We start from the raw sequence: 26201 nt of genomic DNA on the forward strand, positions 1-26201 counted from the left end.
TTGTATTCTTGTTGCAAGTACTGCTTGTTATTACGCTCAATTTATTTATGAGACAAAATGATATGGAGCTGTTATTCAAAAGCAATTCCCCTCCTGTATTTTGAACGATATACACGATGCAGGACATTAATATTAGTATATCTCCGAGGCTCTCTCATTCCATTCAACGACTTTTAGCGATAGAATGAATTATTGGTTACAGTATTTTAGCTTATTCTTAAATCTAAAACTGTGTGCATGCGCGTCCAATTTCAGTTTATGTAATCGAATATTTTTTTTTATAGTTTTGTTATTGTAAAATTTTCATGTATATATGTATAGAAATATATAGTATTTTTTCGAATGTTAACGTACACTAATGAAATGCAGTATCTGTAATTACTTATGATTGTTCGTGTATGCATGTGTGCGCACATATACAGACATACAACGACGTGTTACGGAATTAGCCTATAAGTAGAAGTGAAGAAATCACTGTGCAGCTGTGATGTCCCCACTTTAAATATCATCCACATCATTTAACTATTTCCAGAGCAAAATTTTGTGAAAACTAGATTTCAATATTCAATATTAAGGAACCTGTTTTTTAGACCTCTACGCATTTAGCATACATTTAAATACAACTACTGATATAAGTAGAGGCTAGAGGCAATGGAATAGGCATAGGCAGCACGCGCATTTCTTTTACATACTTCCTTTAGTTTAAATTAGCAGTATTCATTTTTTCATTGAAGTTTTATCTTAAAAAAAAAATATTCTCATTTTGCGCCCTTTGTTATTTTCTCAATTTCAATTTGTCCTCTTGCGCTCGATTTCCCCACATATGTAAACTTCGAACCGCCTCTTCACCTCGATCCAAATTGCTTTACGTTTTCCCTGTATGTACCAAACCAACTCACATCAGAAAACACTCTATACCGAGGAAGTAGCGAAAATGAAAGACAAACAAGATCGCGAACGCGAGGAAATGGGAGTGTTGAAGGCACAGGTAAGTGGAACAAATATGAAATAAATGAAATATGAAAATATTATATGAAATATTCAAAAATTAATGTTATCATTTGTATTTTTAAACGCAGAATGCCAAATATGAGGAGCATATACGCAAACTCTCCGATCAAATTATGCGCACCAACGACCGTGTTTTGGAGTATCAAAAGCAAAACGCCATACTATCTACCAAAGTGAAGCATCTGAAGGATTGTGAGAGTGATCACTTTAAACGTCCTAGTTTGGCGACGAATTCATTGCCAAGATCGCTATCGTCGGCGGCATCCAATGCCGCGACAAGTTCGAATTTCGCAATGGAGGATGAGGAGGGTGAAGTGTTTAACAATACATATCTGACCGACTTGCAAACAGGAAGAATGTCAATGTGTCGCGACGTTTGGTAAGTGCACATCCATTTTAATAATAATTATTTTATTTATTTGTTTAGTATTAAAGTCAAGCATGGGTTATCTTTACAATGATTGACCTTAAGAACAGTTTACATATATTAATTAAATCGTAGATAAAAGTATTAATAATAAAATCAAAATTAAAATTATAGCTAGCTAGTGGTAAAAAAGTTGAAGTTGAAGAGGGTATTCAAAAAGGGAAGTAAGGTAAAAATACATAGAAAAGTAGGAGTAGGGATTAATTGGAATAGATTGACATAATGAGAAATGATTTGAGGGGGGAGCCTGATTTATGAGGTCTAAAAATTGCATCTCTTTGCGATTTTTTTTTTTTTAAGGAAAAAATTAATTTAGCACTGCAAAGTTTTTTCTATCTTTTAATGAACATTTAAAAAGTATAAAAAATGTTTGTACTGGTTAAAATAAGTTGAAAAAAATGTTTAACATAGAAATTAGTAGAGCGCTGCAACGCTGAAGTTTCCAACTGGCGTACAAGATACAGCTCGTAATTATTATCTAAAGCAAAAAATTCAAATGGATTTCTAATTATCATATTTTTTATTCTAGATGAACTAAGAAAACTGAGAGAAATTCCAAAATTTCAACTTTTTGGAGGTTTTAAAGAAAAAAATGCCTTTCTATAAAAAAAAAAAATTCACTTCAACTTGGTATAAAAATCTTGAAAAAAATTTTTTTTATCTATTTTGTTAGTTCAAATAGAAGAGAATTTAATACTGAAGGGAACAAGCTATGATTCATTTCAAAAGGTTCATTAGTTTTTTTTCATTCATGTACGCCAATTCAAAGAAATCATAAAAATGAAAAGTCGAGAAAAGAAGATAAAGTTTGTACTATAGCTGTCCGGTCACAACGTAACTACCTAACGCTCGCCTACCTTTGGCTTTGTATCTACGGAAATATTGAGAATTAGGCTCTGTAACTTTGTGTGAATATTCTGAAATATATTAGGAATCGCTTAAAACGAAAAAAAAAAAAATTGATTTGTTTTACCTTATAAACCAGGCTCTCCCCTTGAGTACATTCAGCAATATTCGGCAAGGTAACGAAGCAATTTTTTTCGCAAAAGCAAAAATGTGGTCATAAGGTTGTTATACAAAACATTAAGCGTACTACGGCACGCACTATCGCAAGCAGTATATAACTCACAATCATACAGTAACGTTGGAAACAAATATGTTTTAGCTATAGGGTGATTTTTTAAGAGTTGTAGGAAAGTTTTTCAAAAAAAAAACACACGTAAAATACAGAAAAATGCATGAAATTTTTATTTAAATCGATATTACAGTCCATATAATTTAATGTTTGAATAATATTTCATGCAAATGTTGACCGCGACTGCGCTTCAAATCGATCATCCGCTAAGTCCAATTTTGGCTTACTCTTTTCAATGTCACATATAAATGCTTTAATGTTGTCCTCCAATGCGTTAATTGAAGCAGGCTTGTCTGAATAGACATGAGCTTTAACATAGCCCCACCAAAAATAATCTAAAGGCGTTATATCGCACGATCTGGGTGGCCAATTGACAGGTCCCGAACGTGAAATAAAATGTTCACCGAACTCGCCTCTCAACAAGTCCATTGTTACGCGTGCTGTGTGGCATGTGGCACCGTCTTGCTGAAACCACATATCGTCCACATCCATATCTTCCAGTTCGGGCCATAAAAAGTTCGTTATCATCTCATGATAGCAGCGAACACTATTCACAGTAACTGCCTGACTGCCTGCCTCATTTTGGAAAAAATACGGCCCAATGATGTCGCCGGCCCATAAACCGCACCAAACAGTCACTCTTTGTGGATGCATTGGTTTTTCGGCAATCACTCTTGGATTATCATTCGCCCAAATGCGGCAATTCTGCTTATTGACGAATTCACTGAGGTGAAAATGTGCCTCATCACTGGAATGGAAGAAGCGCGCGATAAACTTTCTTAACAGCATTTTTATAATAAAATTCAATGATTTGCAAGCGTTGTTCGTTTGTAAGACAATTCATGGTTAAATTATATACCAAACTGAAGATGTTTGACAGTGAAACAAAAAACGAAACGTGCGTCAGCTGTTTAAACCAACTGTTTAAAAAGATAATAGCTAAAAAATCACCCGTTAGTAGCATTCGAATATTTACTGGTGTAAAATGTTGAGTAGTCCATCAATTTCGGAGCATACCATAAACTTTGGCAACTTTGCCTATGACAATAAAGATGTGGTTGCTCCGTGTGAAAGTTCTATTAAATGTAACCCCTAAATTTTTAACAATGTCCACATATTTAATCACAGCGTCATTTAGTTTGACTTCTGTATAGTCATCGAACTTGACTTGAACTTTGTATATAACGACACATTGGGATATATCAGGATTAAGAATTAATCCAGTGTCAGAAGCCCACTTGCTTGTGAGTCTCAATTCAGAATTCAAATTACTGATGCAAATATCAATGAAGCTAATGGGTCAACTAACATATAATTGAACGTCATCGGCATATACCATCAAAAGCATTTGCGTCTCAGTTTTGTTGAATTTTTGTTTCTGTGATGGAATTCAAACGTAATAGTGTGATTGCGTTATATAATATTTGGCACAACAGCCACTGTTCGTGAGCTCAGTTACCTCAAAGTGAATAAAATGTTTGTGTATCGCACTATAAAACGTTACAATGATACTGGTAGCATTGCAAAACGCTATGGAGGTGGACCAAAAAAAACCGCAACAACGCCAGAAATGGTTCGGAAAGTGAAGGCTCAACTAGAACGAGATCCATGCCGAGGTGGAAGAAAAATGGCCTAAGAACTGAAAATATCGCAAGACAGCATTCGACGCGTATTGAAAAACGAGCTCAAGGTCAAGGCTTACAAGTTCCAAAAAGCACACGATCTTTCACCCCAGCAAAAAAAGCTCGGTGCGAAAGAGCAAAGGAGTTGTTGCGCTTGCACGAACGTGGCGAATTTCCTAACATTGTGTTTTCTGATGAAAAAAATGTCCCAATTGAGCAGTTCATAAACACTCAAAACGATCGTGTTTACTTGACCAAACGCTCATACGAGAATTTGAGCCTACGTATGGCCACTCGAAGTAATTTCCCATCGCAAGTAATGGTTTGGGCCGCAGTTACCGCTGATGGACGCTCTCCAATCGTTTTTATCGAGCCTGGTGTCAAAGTGAATGTGACTTATTATCGGAAAAATGTTCTAGAAGCTGCTTTAGAGCCGTGGACACGCAAACATTTCGGTCGTACACCATGGACGTTCCAACAGGACTCGGCACCGTCTCATACAGCTCGTGTGAACCAAGAATGGTTAAAAAATCATGATCCACACTTCATTTTGTCCACACAATGGCTTTCGAATTCGCCAGACGCAAATCCGATGGACTATTCCATCTGGTCCATTTTGGAGAGCAGGGTGAGGACTAAAAAAATATGCCAGTATGGATGCGCTGAAAAAAGCGATTATACGAGAATGGGCCAAAATACCTCAAGATCACTTTCGTGCAGCATGCAACTCATTTTTTGACCGTTTGAAGGCTATAGTCAAGGCAAAAGGTGGTCATATCGAGCTAAATTGAATATATGTTAAAATTGTAATGATTTTTGAACAATTTTGTCTTTGAAATCAATAAAAATTAGTTTCACACAAAAAAGTTGAAGTTGGCGTTTTGAATAGGTAACACTTCATATCATTCACCCTGTACATGGACATCACTATATTTAATCACGCCAAACAAATCATTAATGTACAAGACAAATAAAAGAGGACCAAAGATAGAGCCTTGAGGTACACCTCTCGTTACAGGTAGGAAGTTGGATATGGTATTATCGCCACCACATACTGCTTGTAATCGGTCACTAAGATATGTTTCCATAAGGGTTAAAGCCGACGTTGAAAAGCTAAATAAGTTTTTAAGCTTCAAGGTTAAACGTTTATGGTTTACGGAGTCAAATGCTTTGGAATGGTCAAGTAGAGTAAGTCACAAGCTTTTTGTAAATGTTGAGCCTTATATCATCCGATGCTGTGATACAGCTCCTACTACATCTAAACCCCGACTGCAATGTGTTCACCAAGGCGTTGTTATTCAGAAATTGATTACATGCCGATTTGTACATCGTATTTTTTATTCGTATCGAATGGAGTGAAATAAATAAGATTAAAATATATAAATATACTTGTTTTCGAATGCGCTAATATTAAATTAAAATTTCGTATGGAGTTGAATCACCGCCAAAAATGCGCTAAAAGAAAAACTGTTTTTCGAAGGGATAACAATAGAAATAGATATAAAAAAATTGCATACCTTGCTTATTAGTACTTAAACTTTATAAAAAAATTATTTTAATTTTTCTTTACAAAAATTAGTATATAAAAAATCACGTGACCCAAAGTACCATGAAAAAAATGTTGCTCCACGGTCTGCATTATTTCTCCTTGGAATGTTGATGGATCTGTAAAAATTAAAAAAAATTCTTGTAAAATAAAGTTGTAGTTATAGTCTCTCGAGCCGGATTTTGAATCTTGAAAATTTTGCAATTATCATAAATGTCACACTTTAAGGAGGGAAACCGGTTTAGGAGGCCGAAATTTTGGTGTTTTTCATGAATTTTTTGAACAAGGAAGGAATAATCAGACATTTTTTAAACTTGGAGGGTATTTTATTCATATTTTGGAAAACACATTTAAATTTTTTGAAGACATTTCCGCCGGAAATAGTGGCGTTAGAGCGTGCTGCCCATGGACAATCGCCATCCGAGTAGCTGCTGGGGGGCATTCCTGAAGATGTAATTTGTCTCTGTGATCAACAACAATTTTTTCTTTCGTTAACAACATGTTTCCTAGGAATATGAATCTAATTGAGATAATATAATATTGAAAATTACATGTTTCTGGTATTTTTAATGATGGGATTATACCCAAAATAAGAGTCATATTATTTAGAATTGAATAAAGAATACTCAGAAAAAATTTCATAACGATTGGTCCATAACTTTTTGAGCTAGAGTGCCCACCAGTTGGGAAAAAGTCGTTTCGAAAAAAACGGCATTCTAACTACCGCGCGCTACGTTGTCGAACCGATGTGCGCTCACTTACATAAGTGCTCATAGAATCTGGAATAATGCGAATTTCGCTTTGAAATTTTTACCACATATTCTTGAGTAGTTATACTAACAATTTATGCAACAAAAAAGTCGATTTTGTGATCAGTCTAAACTGGATCAATCAATCGGATTCATCTAAAATCAATCGGACAAGAGAAATTAGTTTTATTAATAGATAATCTTATGCCTGATCGAAGTTTTTTTTTTTTCAAAATTAAAAATATGGCGGCCTCAGGAGATATTTTTTCAGATTTTTGAGAAAAAGAAAAAATTCCTTCGATCAGGCACGATTTTTTTATGTTTTTCAAAAGCAGTATCAATTTTATTGAAATCCACCAAGAGGTTTTTAAACTACAGTGATCACCAGTTCAAAAAACATAGTTTTGAGAAAAACGCATTTGAAGTTTTGCTATCGATAGTTAATTGTTGAATAACTCGAAAGGTATTTGACGGATTGACTTCAAATATTCACACAATATTTTTCAGATATTATACTTTAAGAAAATGCAAAAAAAATCGATATTTTTTTTTAATTTTGACTATCCCTAACCCCTTAATTTATTTCAAAATGCACCGAAAAAAACCTAGCGATTTTCTTCTGTTAAGGGGTTACATGAGTTTCGTGGGTTCAAAAAATCTATTTTTTGGCTTATTCATTTCTACATCTCAAGAATATTATCCTAAATTTTCAAGTCGATCCGAATAATAGTTTCGGAGTTACAGCCTTTGGAATGTGTGAGCTCCAAGCCACTTTTATTGTTACTAAAAACTTTAAACGCGATTTTCTCGAAACCGTGTTTTCAAAGTCGGTTGTCAAATGTTTTCGAAAACTACTCAACCGATCTTGATGCAATTTTACACAAGTGTTCGAGATAAAATTTACTCGTGCTTGAACGAAGGATTTTGTTTTTTTTTTTTTTCAATTATAACTATTTAAAAAAAAAACAAAATGTCAAACAAATTTGACCGAAATTTTCATTTTTTTGGAAAAATGTCTGCCAAAATTCCAATTTTGCTTTTTTTTTCTTTCCTTCTTTCAAGCACGAGTTTATGGTCTTAGCTAAATCACTTATTTTTGTTTTTTCATTTTTGATGATCCCTTTTTTCGAGGGGTCACCGGAAATGTCGTCACAATGGAGGAGTTTTAATTTATTTTTTTAATTTCAGCAATTATTCTTTAAATATGTATCTATAAGACAGAAAAAAGTTTAAATTAAATAAATAATTTTTTACATAGAAAAAAAAAAAATTGAAAATAGGCCTTTTTTTACCCGACGAAACCCATGTAACCCCTTAAATTCAACACACATATTTTCGAATTTTTGTCAGCTTAAAGTTTAATGCATAATAGTTTATATATTTGAATGGTCACCGATTTGCCGTATTGCCTGTCGTGACAAAAATTGTCATTGTCAGTTCTATAAAATAGGCCCCTCCTCGGGCCCACACTGCGTATACGCAATTCAACGTTAGCAGCAGTTGCATTTAAAGCTTGTGATCTAAAGGATTCCTCTGCATTTTCTGATAATAATGAATGTTGTAAGTCGTGTTTAGCTTAGATTTTTCAAAAATTAGAAAAACTTCCTTTCAACCCATTTTACTTTAAAACCACTTGTTGACAAGCAAACTGGTGATATATGAGCTCAACAAAATATAGGGGTTTCAATTAAGGGGTTATATATGTACCTTGTGAGCCCGAAAAAATGGACGATTGTCATAATTATTTTTAAATATGTTTTAGAACTTTTATTCAAATGAGGCATATCTCATACTGAGGGGTAACTCTCGAAGAATACATTTTGGTGTTTTTATTTAAAAAAATGCTATTATTTATTGTTGATATCGCCCCTTCTCCGAAACGCCGTTTTTTAGAAGAGGCTTGCGGTGATCACGGTAGCGCATGAGCAGCTCAACTGAAATAAAAAAAATTAAATGATTATTGTAGAAAAGTGTTTTTTTAGTGAATCTGAACGGTTTATTTGCACAAAAAAATTTTTTTTCGATATGAAAACCGCTTTGCACCAAAAAAACGATTTTTGAGGAGTTGAAAAATTAAAAAAAAAAAATTAATTCCAGCGAACTATGCAAATATTTATAAAAAGTGAACCGTTCAGATTCACGAGGTTGTAACTTCGAATAATTAAAAAAAAGTTTATGCAAATCGGTCAAATAGTTTTTGATAAATAATGATCACCGCGACGGTAATATTCAAAAAACACGACTTCGAGATAATCGCGTCTAAGGTTTCGTGTGCACTTCATTTATGGATGAGGTCGCGCGACTAATGAGTTTTAAGTCTTTGGACTTAAATTAAAACCACCAAAGTTAATTTTTTTCACAATTTTTATTTTAAACAAAATCAACCTTCTTGGTTGTTGTGAATCTACAGACTGACTTAAAATAATTTCCTTAAGGGGTTATATACCTTGTGGTCCGGTGAAATTAGCGAAAGTTGGGTTTTTTTTAAAGATATATAGCAATAATTTTATTGTATAAAAGTTTTTATTATTGGATATTACAATGTTTAAAGAAAAAAAAAGGCTTTGTTTGTGTAAAAATATTTAAAAATGGCGGAGTTATGGCGTTTTCCCCCAAGACCCTTTTTTTGGAAGAGGCTTGCGGTGGACGCGATTCAAGTCCACCAAGTCAACTGAAATCAAAAAATCGAAAAGATTTCATTAGTATAGGGTTATATCTTCTTAGTGAACGATCAAATATTAAATATTTTGATTTTTGTGAAAATAGGAACATGTTTTTAAAAAACTCCACTTCTACAGTCCTAAAACTGGCATTAAAAAATTCATATCTGCAAAATAAAAATTTATACATAAAAAGTTGATCGTTCACTAAGAGGCGACATCAATTACGAACAATTTAAAAAAAAAAATTATAAAAATCGGTTGAATACTTTTTTTGCAATCGCGTCCACCGCAAAAGCATTTTTGGAAAAACACGTTTTTGAGATAATCGCGTTTAAAGTTTCAAGCGCCGCATGAGGCCGTACGCTCAGGACGTGACGACGCACAATTTAAAACGCTGTAACTTTCGATCTATTGCTCAGATCTCTATGAAATTTTTGGAAAATGTTCTCAAGGGATTGTACTTTACGATAAAGAAATAAAATTTATTTTGATTTTTTTGAAAAACACAAGGTATATAACCCCTTAATTCTAATAACACTTGTTTTGCGCTCACTTTATGCAGTACTTTATGCTTATTGAGAGCATAACTGCATTGAGCGAAAAACGTGTCGGTGTAATATTACATACTAAGCAAATCTTTTGGTGGGAACCTTTACTTGTGAAATCTTAGTATCTTAGCATTTAAATAGTTTGGTGTATGATTCCAATTTCATTAAATGTAAGACAATACTCTCACAACTCAAAAAAGAGAAATAAATAGATAGGCTGGTGGGGTGATGGTACGTAACTCGCGCTTCCACGGTCTGTAACTTTCGTTCTAGTGCTCCGATCTTTATGATTTTTTGAATTCATATTTTTAAGATGATGTACTTTTAGAATATGCCATAAAAAAATTTTCGATTTTTTAGTCCAACACAAGGTATATAACCCCTTAACACGTTGGCTTCCACGTCGCACGTTTTCATGCGACACCTAAATGTTACCCTGAGGCCACGTCGCACATTTTCGTGCGACACCTAAATGTTACCCTGAGGCCACGTCACACATTTTTGTACATTTTAATATGGAATTTTACATAGAATTTGGATTATCTGGCCTGTGGTGAACATTTTGGTGTATTTCCCATGGCCGTTGTGTATTTTTAATGGTATTTTTTTGGATAATAAAAAAGTTGTAAATTAAAATTTGTCTTTTTCTTAATTCTCTTAAAAATTAATTCATTTATGAACAAAAAAATATAAAAATATATATGTATGTAAATTCAAATGGAAATCAGTAGAAAAACAATAAACTTAAAATTAAAAATTTAATTTTTTAATGGAGATCAGTGCAAAAATTAATTTTTCTGGTGGGAATATTTAGGAAAACATTCTACACATAGTTGCTGTTTATTGGGCAGTAGGTGGTGGTCCTTTTCAAGCTCTTTCTGGCTGTTACTCTATCAGCAGATTTTTTTGACATGGCATAAAACACAATACACAAGCACGCCTTATTTCCGTTCTTATATTCCGTTGTCGTCCTTTCTTTTTTCTATACTATGTTTTCCTTTTGTTATGGGTTCTGGAGACATGAAGTCCAACAAAGCATTTGAAGTCTCCTGCCGGAACTTGGTTATTGAAATTTGTTTGTTTGTAGCCTTTTTATATATAATATTATAAAGGCATTTACGACAGACATTCCTAGTAACACTTCAAAAGCCACTTTGCGGTACCACTTAACACCTCTTCTGAGAGTGGTGGCGTAGGCGGTCATTTGATCGGATATATCAACACCTAATTTGGCTTTGTTGTAATCAATAACAGCAAGAGGTTTTTCAAAAGCTCGTTGCCTTCGCTTCCTGGTGGAAAACTAAGTAAAATAAACCAAAAATATCAAATACAACTCAAAAACTACAAAAAATTACTGTCGCACATTTTCGTGCGACGTGGCCCCACAACATGTTTTATGATCTCGATGTGCGACACAAAAAAACCATTATAACTGAAAAATTAGCGACCAAAATAAAGTCGCGAGTAGTTAAAACTTATTTTTAGGCACTAAGAAACAAAAAGGAACATAAATAAGTTGTTGGCCTCAGGTGACCAAAATTGTTAAATGACACTGCTACCGAACGATCAAAATTCTAAAAAGGCTTTGGCAGCCAACGTGTTAAGACCGTCTGTTTTGAAATTTGATATTTTTGGCTGATGAATGGCTGTCTCGTGGCTGAAAGCTGCTGTTGGTCCATAATTGATGGCTTTTCATGCTTATTTCTTTGGGGCACTCAGACAACACCTCCATAATTGGAATAGTATTTGAGTTAAAAGGGTTCTTGTTTTCCGTTCTGACACTATATTAATTTTTTTAATCGATTGGCCATTCACAAACTACTGTTATATGAACAAAATTGCAATACCACACCCCGCTATTGTAGCACTGAAAATGTGCTGGGTATAGAAATAAATTAATTAAAATTCTATTATTTATAAGAAATAACTGAAAGCTTTCCTTACTCTTTACATTTTCAGTGCTGAGGAATTACAATATCGAAATTCATTGTTACCACCACACCTGAAAAGCACCTATGCTGCTCAATATGACCACGGTTTGCATGAAGATGAATTGAAAGTAAGCACTACCAGCATAAGCACAAAGTCGACTCAAGACACCGCACCCTCAGAGGGAGAAACAGCAGTGACAACATCAAAACAAGTATCGCATTTTATCACTTCCAGTATTTTTCCAAAAATGACGATGCAAAATAATTGCAAATACTTAGGCAAGCAGGCGCTTTAAACAGAAAAAAGCCAAAATCACAACAATAAAAAGTGACTAAAATGTACTTTTGTACATTTGCAAAACAAAACAAAAATCATTTGTAAATAGAAGTGCGAGACGAGGAGAAAACGAAGTTATGTTTCTGTGATGTTTCTACGCTTGAAAAACTGTTCATTTCACATATATAGCAAATTGTAAGGGTCTACTTTCGAGTCTAATAAATTTCTCTTATTCACAGATATAAACAAAAACAAAAAAAAAAAATGCATGTAATTGAAATTAGAAAGTCAAGAATATCGTTTCCACTGTTAGTGCATTGGCATATTTGTAATTGTTGTTGTTGTTGTTGTGCTCATGTTTATTGCATTGTCCTGCCCTAAGAATGTTGATCGATGTTTAAAAAATGTGCACTTGTTTCCTAAATGTTTCGTGTCAGCGGCGTTCGACGCTTACTGTTGTCTGCATAGAATTTAATATTTTACTATTGCGCCTTGCATTCCTTATTAAATGTAAATATTTCTTTTTTTTTATACAATTTCCGCTACTCTTTTAGGAGGGACCACATAGCTTGGATGATAGCATGAGTGCGTTGCTCAGCACAACGAGTGGCGGTGGTGCGCGTAAAAAACTTACAGGCATCACTAATTACAAGCGTCCAGGTCCGCCTACACCCAGCAAACATGGCGGTCGACTTTCGCTGGGCAGTTCGGAGCCACCGCGTGAAATACTCAAGGAGGTGAACCTTCAGGGTGGCAGTTCGGCAAAGACACCAGTACGTTTCGGCTTCTTCGCTTCCAAATTCAGCATGGGCCATAGCAATTCAAGGGATGAGGTGAGTTTCATTTGTGGCACTGTTTAATGTTGTTTTTTTTTTGTTTTCCATATTTGTATTGAAATTTGAGCACTTCTAAGTATTAAGTAGGTTTGCATGAACACACGAGTACATACGGAATGTGGCTATTGAATAACGTAAATTCAAACAAAATATTTTACAGCGTCCGTCTCGTTATTTAATAGACAAATTACCTATGTGCTTAGATTTGCGAGTAATTTATGTTTTATAAGTCCTAAGTTTACTTTGAAAGTGAGTTGTGCATTGTTCTTGTTTCTCTGTTGACTTTTTGTGATTTCCACCCATACAAATTTTACTGCAAAAAGGTAAATATTTATTGCATCGCACAGAGCCCTGCTATTGCAGCTTAAGGGGTAGAAATTTCAAAAAATTGATTTTTTTTATAAGCTTAAAAAATTCTTTGAACCTTTTAAAATACAGAACAAAAAGTTTTATACGTTACCGAAGTTTATTTCATAAATATTTTAAGCTTTTAACCAAGCGTTAGTGACTGCTACCTAACGACTTCTCCAAATTTCCAAACTTTAAACGCGTTTTTCTCAAAACACGTTTTCTGAAATTGGCACGCAGCATAACTCAAACAATTTTAAATATTTTTAATCAGGTCACTACGTCTGTATAATAACCTTCTTAAGAGAAGAGTGTAGGGGATTTTCGATAGATTAATTTAAACGATTGTTATAATTATTTAAGTGCCGTTTTTTTAGTCGAAAATAATTCCACAAAAATAAATATTTTTTAAATCCCCTACGCTATTCTTATCTAGATTAAGAAAAAACATGTTTCTTTGTTCCAGATTAAAATTTGCACCCTCTGTGCTGCGTGCTGCGGAGGGGGGGGGGGGGGGGGGGGGGGGTAAGGGATAAACTTCTTTTTTCATGAATTTATTGTAGCGAAACGGTTCAAGTCAGTTTATTAAAAGTTGTTGCTTATTATAAAGTAACATTTCAAGAATATTTGATAAAATTTTCATGTAAAAATATTGCAAAATGAGCGAATGAGAGCACATTTACGTAGACGTCTTTTCAAAAATACATTTTGCAGTAGTCAGCATATCTCAGCGTAGAATCATCTGAAATCAAAAAAATCGAATAGTTTAGTTAAAGTATGAGTTAAACTTCCCCCCAACGTTTATTTTGACGATTTATTTTCATTTTCAGCCATTTGGTAGTCGTTTGAAGTAAAAAGTGATTTTTGACGAAAAAATGCCGCCATTTTGTAGGTGTAAAACCACCTTAATATAAAAAAAAAATGGCGAAAAAAAAACGTTGGGGGGAGGTTTTTTATATGTAAAATATGTGTGCAAAATTTCAAAAGGATCGGTTGAGTAGTTTTCAAATGCCAATGACTACGCACTTTAAAAAAAAAGGTTCGAGAAAACCGCGTTTTAAGTTATCTCGGCAGATGTTTGAGGCGGCTCGGCTTTATGCTCTATAACATAAAAAGTTTTGCTCGGATTGACTTAAAATTTTAACACGGTATTTTTGAAATGTTTTACTACAATAACATGCAAAAAAAATCGATTTTTATCCCTTACACGAAATCACGAATTTTGCGACCATTTTCATAAAAAGTTTCAATCACTATAACGCGTTGTTCTTCTTCTTCTTCTTGCTTGGCGCGTTAATTGCTTGCGCGATTTTGCCCGAGTTTAACAAAGTGCGCCAGTCGTTTATTTTTCGTGCTAACCGGCGCCAATTGGACACACCAGGTGCTGCCAACTCCTTCTCCACCTGATCTTTCCAACGTACCACCAGCTGGTACCACCTCGAACACTTTCAGAGTCGAAGCGTTTATATCTATTAGGATTTTCTTTTCGCTAGATCTTTATTCGCTGCGCTATGTCTATGTGGCCGTCACTAACGTGCAAAAGTTCACATTTCTTCCGCAGAATCTCGCTCTTGAACACTCCAAGGGACGCCTCATGAGATGTTGTCATCCACCAAGCTTCTGTGCCATATGTTAGGACGGGCATGATGAGAGTCTTGTATTTAGTGTTAGTTTTGTTCGTCGAGAGGAGAGGGCTTTACTAGTCAATTGCCTACTTAGTCCAAAGTAGCACTTGTTGGCAAGAGAGATTCTATGTTGAATTTCAAGGCTGACATTGTTATCGGTGTTAATGCTGGTCCCTAAATATACGAATCCTTTTACAACTTCGAATTCATAGCTGTCAACAGTGACGTGGGTGCCGACACGCAAGTGCGCCGAGTGTTTGTTTGCTGACAGGAGGTACTTCGTTCTGTCCTCGTTCACCACCAGACCCATTCGTTTTGCTTCTTTATCCAGTTTGGAAAAGGACAGAACTAACAGGGCGGTTTTTAAGGCCGATGATGAATATATAAACTGTGCAAGCAATTAATTTCTGCGGCTTTCACAATCTTTTCTGGCATCAGATTAAAAAAGTTACACGATAGTGAGTCACCCAGTCTGAAACCTCGTTTGGTATCAAAGGGCACGGAGAGTTCCATCCAATTTTGACGGTGCTGCTGGTATTGCACCGCGTCATTTTGCATAGACATCGCATCATATATGAAACTTCTTTTCATGCTGCCGAATGCAGCTTTAAAATCGACGAAAAGATGGTGTGTGTCGATTCTCCTTTCAAGGGTATTTTCCAAGACTTGGCATATTGTGAGGTCGAGGGTATTGAATCCAGGTCTAAAGCCACACTAATAAGGTCCAATCAGTTGGTTGACGGTAGGCTTTAGCCTTTCACACAATACGTTCGCTAGAACCTTATAGGCGATATTAAGAAGGCTAATTCTGCGATAATTGGCACAGATTGCAATATCACTGGATTGGGCAGAGCACACTTAAATTCCAATCGGCAGGCATGCTTTCATCCGACCATATTTTGCATGCACCTTACCAGCTCCTCGCCGCCGTTTTCGAGTAGTTCAGCCGGCAGTCCGTCGGCTATCGCGGCTTTGTTGTTCTTTAGCCACCTCGTCATGATCGGGTAGTGGAACGACAATTCCGTCGTCAACGATTGGGGTATCGGGATCTTCACATTCTCGTTGAAATGCGCAGCTGTCACTGTTTAATAGGTTCGAGAAGCACGCTCTGAATTTTAGTTACCAGATCGCCGTTTTGTACTTACAGGGAAACTCTCCGGACTCGGGAACTTTCTGTAAGTCGCCGGACTTTCTGGTAGAATTTTCGGGCGTTTTTCCTATTGGCTAGCATCTCAAGCTCCTCGTATTCACGTATTCCAACCTCTCGTTTCTTCTTTCTGGTGATACGTCTCTCTCTTTCTTTTGCAACTCCCGGTAGCGATCCCACATGGCTCGCGTTGCGCCCAATCGCAGCGTGTCACATTCTGCAAAGTTTCAATTAGCTTAAAATTGATTTTTGATTACTTTTCTTTTGACGACGCTACACATTTTCTTCAATGCAACGACCGCTCGAATTGTTTTTTATGGATATCCATTTTTTTTTAAATTCTAATTAAAAAGCATGAAATATGGATGAAAATTTGTTTTTTTTTTTAATTTTGTTCATTTTTTAGTTGCAGTCAAAATATGTATATATTTAAAAAATATATATAATAAAAAATAACTTAAAATAAAAAATATATAAATCAAAATAAAAAAAATAAATTCAAAATAAAAAATAATTAAAAACGGACATACGATCCATTTGCAAAAATTATAAAACGTCCAATAGGGTGATTAATTTTGCGCCACATAATGTCAGCGTCAAAAGGAAGTGTACACCGTATGTGTATATTGATAAGTTTTATTTATTTATATATATTTTTTTATTTATATATATATTTTTTTAATTTTAATTTTAAACTTTTTTTTATTTTTTTTTCTGCTGACGGTGTTGGGTGTTTTCCGCCATACAACAAATGCTCGAAATTTTTTTTTCTAAAGAATAAACAAATAGTCAAAACTTGTCAATATGTGGTGTACACTTTCTTTTGACGCTGACTGTATACGCATATATATCACTTTCACGAACTTTTTTGTATTTTTTTTTGACGTATAAAATTTTGAAATTGGCTAATTATCGAGTTCACCCAGGGCGAATCTATTGAAGGTGGTATCGGTAAATCAGCTGATTTGTTTTTTTCGCCGTGTCCATATGGCTGTCAGCTCAGAAGGAAACAAGGCGAATTCATTATTTTTAATTTCTAGTTTCTCAATACTTTGCTTTGACAACCAAACGTACAAAACAATGTTGTTGGTCTAGTGCCACCACCTTTAATGAATGCGCCTTGAGTTCACTTCTGTCTGATATTCTGAACTCTTAACCACTTTAACCGTTTTTGGTTTTGTGGCTTGAGTAGGTTTTGTGGTTGTTGCTATTCTTGTTCGTGTAATTTTTGTGCAGTATTTGTCATTGGCGTTACCGTTACTGTTGATATTTGGTGCTTCGAGAGTGTTTTTTGTTTCTCATATCTCGAGTTTAATTGTTAATTTTCCTTGAAAAATTCAAATCCTAAATTAATTCTTTTGCATTCTATTTCAAATGAAATACACGAAACTCGGCCAACAACAATTACAATACTTTAAATGCTGCTAATTTTCGACAGACTACAAAACTATCAACGGATCTTCTAAAAGTTGTTCAGCAGAAAAATTTCCAAGCGATGTGCTTGAAAAGTCCTGAGAATATATGCACCTCAACACCACGAAAAAGTCAATCTCATTTCGATCGGCGTTGTTTGTTCAATCAAATAATGGCATTATCCGGTTCGTCAATGGTTTCATTGACCGTCGAAAAGGATCGCACAGTAAACGTTGCAAATGCACCGCCAACGCTCTCTTTGGCCGATATATCGGGAGTCAACCAAGTAGGCGGGTCGCTATCACATTTGAAAATGTTGGAACAACAGCGAATTATACGCAAAAGGCGTACCTCGCTGCTGCGACTACAAATCGGTCGTCAGCTGAAACATTTGCCAAACAGCAGTAAACTTTCGTCCGAGACACCATCCACCGGTACTCCGCAAACACCTACGAAAAATAAGAGAATACATCAGAGGTCGTTCAAGGGAAATATCAAAGTCAGCGGAACCACCACCTCCACCACTTCGGTGACTTCGGCAACTGCCACCACCACCACCACTACTGCTAGTTCCGGCGATGTGCTGGGACGCAAGAGTGGTGTTGGTGGTCGCCAAAGCCGCCGACATAAGCGAGATCGTGGGCCGCGCCTGTCGTTGTACGCCTGTGGTAGCAGCTATCGCACGCCAAATCGCAACAAATTGCGCGAACAAATGCGTAAAAAAGCGCACAAGCAGCGACGCGACAATTTCAATCTGGGACGCGCAATAGAGATTGACAATCGACTAACAGGCGGATCTCTGGATTTCGATAGTGTGCGCGTAAGCGAAGAAATCAACGATAGTCACTCATACCAGCTAAATGCGACAATAGTTTTATCGGAAAAGTGCGATCCACCTGAAGCGTACGATATACCGGAGTATACTTCGAATTACTTCAGTGAAATCGTAGCGGGCTCAACCGAAATTATAGAAGAGGGTAGTGCTGAAGGCATAACATTGTCCCCTAATTGTTTCGAAACCAACATTTCATCGGATCGTGCCTACGATTCGAATGACACGCAATCAGCTTTGAACGAGAAAACAAAACGAAACCATTCCGTTAATTCCGTGTCGACCGATGTTGAAACGACGTCTTACAGTATTCATGAGAGTGACTACAATAACGAAAGCACTTCGTCAAGCCTAAATATCACGCTGCCGGTGGATCAGAATATGGAGCACGAGGCGGTAGATGAGCCATCAACGCTTGAGGAAATCGAAGAATTCGATGCTCGTTACAAACACTTTGCAGAACTGGCGTCGCAGACCGAGTCGGCAGCACCATTTGTTGTGTCCGATGTGGATCTCAGTGTTGTAGCTTTACCACCGCACTCTCAGCAAGCAGAGAAGCAGAAGCATTCAATCACGTATACAATGGTGCCAAATCGTGCAACAATGCCCGTGGGCGTGGCGAAGGCACTCAATATGGATGAACAAAACTGTGACGATAGAGAAGCGCAGATTACACTTTTCGATGTAGTGCGACTGTGGTCCAGCCTCTGGGCGCGCATGGATCAACAGTTGCAGTTAACTGTTTTCTTAGTGGTTTTCGCGCCACTGATTGCTCTAATCTACGTGGTCTTGTCTAGTTGACATTTCGAAAATTCAATTTGGATTTCGTGTCCCGTTTAATGTGACACTTCTACGACTCGCGACGATTAATTCTGTATCGTCGTTGTCAAGGTTGATAAATTATACGAGTATTGTAAAATTTATGTTTGTTAAATAATTGTTTGGAACAATTTCATTGTGAATTATAAGAAAAGTGTTTTTTTTTGTATGCATAAATTTTGCTTTGTTGTGAGCGAAATTCCATGCAGATCACCGCTTTGATATTTGTTTGATGTGAACGCGAGCATTTAGAAATTCACAATTTGCTTAGTACAAAATCGCTATGTATTTCTCAAAATTAATGCTGTTCAATAAATTTGCAAACTAAAAAGGGTATTCACTGTTTTTTTTGTTTTGCCGAAAAATAAAAATAAGGGGTGGATGGATACTCAAAAAAAAAAAAGAAAAAAAAAATTAATAAAGGCACAAAATTAATTTATGAAAAAAAAAAAAATTACAAAATTAATTATAAAAAAAAATTTAAAAAGGCACAAAATTAATTTACGAAAAAAAAAATTAAAAAAAGACAAAATTATTTATAAAAAAAAAATTAAAAAAAGCTTAAAAGCTAATTTTTTTCGGTGCATTGCGCATGCAGCAAATATTCTCATTCTTTAACACATTGAGTGCCATGCCACACGTTTTTGTACGACACCTAATTCAATAATTCCTGCAGTGGCACGTTACACGAAAGCGAATCGTAGTCATTCGGCCGAGCTTCCAAAGCTGCGATTAGTGCCGCCGTACCTAAGCCATAACCATAACCATAGCAATCAGCTGTTCTGATCAAACATATGGACATCACCATAGATAGGTAGGTGTAGTGGTTATCAATTGACACACCTAGGCCTGCTGTAGACCCATTGTGATACCACCAGGGCTATCCCCTCTCTACATTGCCCTCATAAAACCAACTTGTGTATTTAATATATCTAACAAGGATTGTTATTTTTAAATTGGCTACTACTTCTGCCCAGTTGTTCAAGGAACTTCTTCCTAAAATATTGAACCTTCTTCTATCCAGATAGAAAGTGTTCTACAGTCTTTTCTTCTTCAATGTCGTTACATCTTCTGCAATAGTCGTTATAGGCTGCTTCCAATCTACTGGCATGCCTGCCAATCAGACAGTCAGTGCCCTGTTAGAACCCCAAGAAGATTTCTCATGTCCTTCCTGTTCAGTTTCAACAGTCGGTTTTTACTCGAAATTGTATTTCTGCCATGAAAAAGCTTCTTATAAAAAGATCTGCCATTCGGATGCGGCAGAAAACTGTGTCCCTCCATTTGATGAAAAACATCAAATATGAACTATATTTTTATAAAAAAAATAGTCGAAATTAGAAAATAAATAGTCAAAACTTATCAAAATTTTGTACTAAAAAGTTTTGAAAAACTTACATGTTTTTAGTTGTAATATGAACCATATCTTTATAAAAAGAAATAGTTTTGTGTTTTTAATTTTGCAGCCGAGTGTATATGAGAAGTAGTTGTGGGGGCATGAATTAATTGTGGTTAGAGGAAATATTAGCTTTGCAAAATATTTTGTGCAGTATGTTACAAAATAAGGGACGGAAATAATTTTATTTAATAAAATATATGTAGGGTGATCAATCATGAGGTGCTTTTTTCAATAGTTAAAAAAAAACAAAAATGTAAATTATGTTCAAAACCTTTATTTATCATTTGAAAGGACATTCTTTGACATTTACTTTTTGAATATGACTTCATTCAAATGTTGGCCGCAACTACGCTTAAGGTGGTCCATTCTGAAGGTCCAATTTTCAATCACTCGTTCGAGCATTTCGTGAATAACACGCGTAATGTTGGCTTCCAGAGCTTCAATCGTAGCTGGTTTATCAGCCGTTGTTTTCTCTGGGTGTAAAGGTAGCTCTTGAACCTGTTCTGGTTGCTCTTCATCCCAAATACGGAAATTTTGCTTATTGACGTAACCATTGAGCCAGAAATGCGCCTCATCGCTGAACAAAATTTTGCTCGAAAACAGCGGATCTTCTTCAAACGCTGATTTTCATAATACAGTTGAACAATTTGTAGACGTTGTTGCGGTGTGAGTCTTTCCATGATGAAATGCCAAACGCTGTTCAACAAATCCACGATGACAGTTTGCCACAACTCGCGCGCGATCTGTAAAAAAAACGCAAATGAAAAAAACTCCTCTTAATTGATCACCCTATACTTGTGAAGCTATTGCAAGGTGTATACTCCGAACATCTGGGGATCTGCTCCAGTTTTCGACTCCCCGACTACTGTAGTGTATTTCAGGCTGAACTGAGGGCAATAATGAACGCCGCGAAATGATATATACATTTTTACTGATAGCCAAGCGGCGATAAAATCCCTCACAAAACAGTCGACAAACTCCAAAGTAGCCATGAAATGCCGCACATCTCTTAACGAGATGGCTGAGTCATTTCACCTAAAGGTAACATGGGTTCCTGGCCATCGCGACATTGGGTAACTGTAGAGGCTAGAACTACGAACTAGCGAGACTCAGCACCAAATTGACCCGTGAGTACATAGGCAATGACATAGGGATACCCTTGCAAACATATAAGCTATTCATCCTTGAAGAAATCGTAAGGAAAGCAAACGAAAGATGGCGCAATGAAGCCACCTGGAAAATCGTCCGTCAACTGTGGCCGACTCTCAATGCTAAACGCACGGAACTTCTACTAAGAAGAGGTAAGCACAGTCTAAACACACTGATTTCAGTCATAACGTGCCTAATGGGTAGGCACGGCGAAAGGATGGGTGTGCAAACACATGACTTTTGTAGAAGTTGTCTAGATGAGGACGAGAAAGAGACAATCTCGCACCTCGCACCTACTATGTCACTGTCCTGCTCTATCCAGACGCAGGTTTACTATTCTAGGTAAACAATTTTTTAATGAGTTGGAAGATCTCAGTTATGCAGAAATCAGAGATATTCTAAAAATTTTAAACAGCACCCACTGGTTTTAGGAGAGATAGCTCCAAATGCGGCATCACAATGGATTATGAGCCTGAGAACAACCGCTTCAACCTAACCTAACCTACTGCAAGCTGCAGGAATTTTTATTTATTGAGACCATGACCCTTACAAATCTTACCATTTTTGTTGATAGTCAAACAGCGATGAAGGCAGTGACCTCAGCGCGCATCAATTCAAGATGTGTTAAGTAATGCAGGAGGTCGCTCTCGCTTATGCAACAGCACAATAACACACTTTTTTGGATCCTCAGCCACTCTGGAGTGGACGGAAATGAAATAGCTATTGATTGTGCAAGGAAAGTCTCTGAGCTTAACCTTCAGCGAGTATTGGCTCCCTAACCAGTACGAGGGGTGCCTTTTATATTTCGAGATTAGAGAACAAAAACAAATTTTAATCATCGAAAATCACTGTATTGTTTTTCAAAATATTCTCCATGAAGATCTATACACTTTTGCATGCGTTTGAACCAATTGTCGAAGCACTTTTGCCACTCTGAATGAGGTACCTCCAAAACATGCATTCTGAATGCCGCAACCGCTTCTTCAGGTGTCGAAAAACGTTGACCTCTCAGTTTGTTTTTTACGTACGGGAATAAAAAGAAGTCATTCGGTGCCGAGTCAGGACTATACGGCGGATGACCCATTAATTCGATGTTGTTTTGGGTGCTCAAAAATGCAGTTGTTTTAGCCGATGTGTGAGAGCTCGCATTGTCCTGGTGAAGAGTGATCCGTGATCCGTCTTTGGCGATTGGTTTTCCTAATTTCTTGGAAGACAACTGGCAAACAAATGGTTGTGTACCACTCAGAATTTACTGTTCTGCGTTGTTCTAGTGGTACGGTTGCGACATGTCCAGTTTTTCCGAAAAAACAGGCGACCATTTGCTTGGAAGTGCTTCGTGCGCGAACAATTTTTGTTGGATTTGGCTCATCTTGAAACACCCATACAGTCGACTGCTGTTTACTTTCGGGCTCATACGCGTAAATCCATGATTTAGCACCTGTCACGATGTCATAGACGTGTTTCGAAGCCCCGCGATCGTATTTTTTGAGCATTTCCTTCGACCAATCGACACGAGCCTTTTTTTGAGCGATTGACAAATTATGTGGGATCCAACGCGAACAAATTTTTTTGACAGTCAAATGTTTATGCAATATTCAATGTATGCTGGTCCCACTAATGCCTAAGATTGTCTCAATCTCACGATAGGTCACATGACGATCTTGCAATATCAGTTCGCGCACATCATCAATGGTTTTCGGAACAACAACTGATTTTGGATGACTTTCACGAAATTCGTCTTGGAGTGAACTACGACCACGATTGAATTCACCATACCATCGATAAACACTGGTCCTTGATGGAGCTTCATCGCCAAAAAATGAATTAAGTTCATCCATGCAATGTTGCTGAGTTAATCCACGTCGAAAGTTGTAAAAAATAATCGCACGAAAATGTTCACGATTTAATTCCATTTTTGGACCGAGATGAATCTTTTAAGTTACTGTAAACAACACAAATAGCGCTGGTATTTCAAAACGTTCTGAGTACGTAAAAGCCAAAAAATGCCAAACTTTGCGATACAGCTGTCAGCTGCCAGATTGCAACACCAGGGTTGCCAAATCCCGAAATATAAAAGGCACCCCTCGTAGAATTGGTGCTGACTTCTGCATGAGTTGTGGAGATGAAGAAGAAATTGAGTCGGTCCAACATCTCCTCTGTGAATGTCTTGCACTTCAAAGAAGCTGTGCCAGATATCTTGAGAGACTAGTTACCTGACATCGATTCTATCTGACTCAAAAATAAGTGCCGCAAGGGGTTGTGCTAGTTTAGCTTTTATAACGGATATAATATTTAATGAATATTACTTAATGGGCCGGAACAACCCAGCCGGCCGAATAATATCTCGGAAAGTGTGCCTGGTTTTCGCACACCTTTTCTAGTTTCTTAAGCCAAGATAAGCCAGGTCATCTTCAATTTGGTCCTTCCACCAGACATGAGGACAGTCTCTTCGCCGTCGACTGCCAATTATCCTCTGAAACAAATTCTTCGTCGGAGCAGTTCCTTTCATACGGACGACATTAGCCCTTGCAAGGTGACTCGTTTGACTATGTCAATATCTCCGTAAAGCTTCATACAGCTCGAGGTTCATTCGAATGCGGTAACCGTCATCTACGCGAGCAGGACCAAACATTTTGCGAAGTACTTTCCTCTCGGAAACTCCAAGAGCGGCTGCATCTGATTGCTTGACTGTCCAGGCTTCAACGCCATAGAAAAACACCGGGCTGATGAGCGTCTTGGGGAGTGTTGTTTTCCATTGACGAGAGAGGGCTTTACTACTCAATTACGCATTTAGCTCAAAGTAGCACCTGTTGGCAAGAGGATTACTCTTCTACACTTGATTTCAAGGCTGGCATCATCGTTTGTTGCTGGTAATAGCGGAACCAAGATATATGAAGTCCATGACCACATCGAATTTATAGTTGTTAACTTCGATCTGTGGTTCAAGACACCGCGACTCCCTGCAAGATGCCAGCATATACTTGGTTTTGTCTTCGTTTACCGTCAAAGCACTATCTTGCGGAGTCATTTTCAATAGTCGTAAAAGCGGCGGCGTCATTCCGCTTGGTATGACCGATGATCAGCATACGCAAGGAGCTGGACAGTTTTATAGAAAGTTCCGTTTCGTTCTACCCACGCCCTGCAAACCGCACTCTCCATAACAAAGCTGAAGAGATCGCATGACAATGGCTCACCTTGTTTGAATCATCGAATGGTATGGACAGCTTTGGTGATGAGGTCTTTTCTTATTTTGACGGTGCTTAATGGATATGCCATTTATAAAAATTAATTTTCTGAAACCTGCATTTCTCTTTTCTCATTCGGCATTTTTTTTTTGTACAAAGTAATAATTCGGGGGAAACATATTAATTTTAGATAAAAGTAAAAAACACTAAAAACTTTTGAAATCACAAGGCAAATTTTTATTCGTGAGCGAGAAAAAAATAAGAAATTATCGCGAAAAAAAATAATAACAATCCAAAGTCGATTATTGTTATTGACAAAAAAAAAAAAAAAAAAAAAAAAAATGTGAGTAAAGGAAAAAAAGCTAAAAATTAATACTTTTATTGATAAAGATTTTTGTTTTATATTAGGTCTATGAATAACTTCGTGCGGTTTTTTTTCGAAATTTGAATTTCGGATCATTCCCATGGCTTTTAAACGTTTGGAAATGGTTGATTGATCAACTCCCAAAGTTTTTGCAACCTCTTCTTGCGTTTGAGCCGGATCTTGATCGAGCAATTCCTCCAATTCGGTATCCATGAACTTTGGCGGCGCGGCCAAAATCACCACTTTTAAAGCGTGCAAACCACTTCTGGCACGTTCGCTCAGCTAGAGCATGCTCACCATAAACTTCCACCAAGATACGATGACTTTCGGCTGCTTTTTTCTTCATATTAAAGAATTCCCCGCAAAAACACATTATTTGGCACGAAATTCGACATTTTCAAGTGTGGTAAAAATATTGTTGTTTACGCTTCAAATAAAAAACTTATACTGACGTTTGTGCCTTACGACAGTAGCTCTCCAATGAATGTTTGGAAATGTGGATCGATGGAATAATAATCAAGTTACGCCATCTGTTGTAAAACCGCACGAACTTATCCATTATAAACTAATTACTAAATATTATTTAAATTTTTCTAACCCCTATAATGAAAAACATTCCTGTGCTTAATATTTTTCTTAATAATTTTTCTACTAACCTACAAATTATCTTTTTCAGAATTCTCCACCAAAACGCCGTCTCAGCAACATATTTAAGCGAAAATAGAATATCTGTGACTGCGTGCCGTCGCCTATCATTGAGCAGCAGAATAATCATTTTATTATACTTAAATGTTTAAATTATTTAAATTTATATGTAAATATTTAGTTTTTAAAATTTTGTACCTTTAATTTACATACTTCAATTTTACTGTTTACATATCTTATTGTATGCTTGTACATACTTACCTATTTACTTACTTTCTTATTTTTGATAAGCGCGCAGCGCGAGAGGAAAACATTTAGTAGAACTCCAACAGTATTTTTTACCCTCCGCTGTTTAGGTTAGCCTGGTTGGCATTAAGCCACGCATAGACCTTTTGGTCCCTAGCGATTCTTCGCTGTATAAATGTATGCATGAATGTATGTATGCTTGAATCATATAAATTTCACTGATAAAGCAAAGAAGGCCGGCATACGCACGTATAGGACAATTTTCTTATGCCTAGAACAGTCTTTGG

The 26201-nt window shown here is 36.5% G+C and overlaps 1 protein-coding gene across 3 annotated transcripts in view; it reads left to right on the forward strand.

Annotated features, from left to right (window-relative positions):
• LOC129239516 (GRIP and coiled-coil domain-containing protein 2) overlaps window positions 1-25891 on the forward strand; it is a 40067-nt gene extending 14176 nt beyond the window's left edge. The window contains exons 9-13 of one of the 3 annotated variants that reach the window (XM_054875042.1): window positions 905-988; window positions 1080-1390; window positions 11661-11760; window positions 12464-12742; window positions 25700-25891. In XM_054875042.1, the coding sequence (XP_054731017.1) occupies window positions 905-988; window positions 1080-1390; window positions 11661-11760; window positions 12464-12742; window positions 25700-25747 (822 nt within the window). In that variant the 3' untranslated portion in view covers window positions 25748-25891. Of the gene's footprint in view, window positions 1-904; window positions 989-1079; window positions 1391-11660; window positions 11761-12463; window positions 12743-17303; window positions 19266-25699 lie in introns of those variants that run through there. The other 2 variants (XM_054875040.1, XM_054875041.1) reach the window with 2 other exon arrangements.
• The last annotated feature ends 310 nt before the right edge of the window (window positions 25892-26201 follow it).

Source organism: Anastrepha obliqua, chromosome 2 (assembly GCF_027943255.1).
Source record: "Anastrepha obliqua isolate idAnaObli1 chromosome 2, idAnaObli1_1.0, whole genome shotgun sequence".
Lineage (NCBI taxonomy): Eukaryota > Metazoa > Arthropoda > Insecta > Diptera > Tephritidae > Anastrepha > Anastrepha obliqua.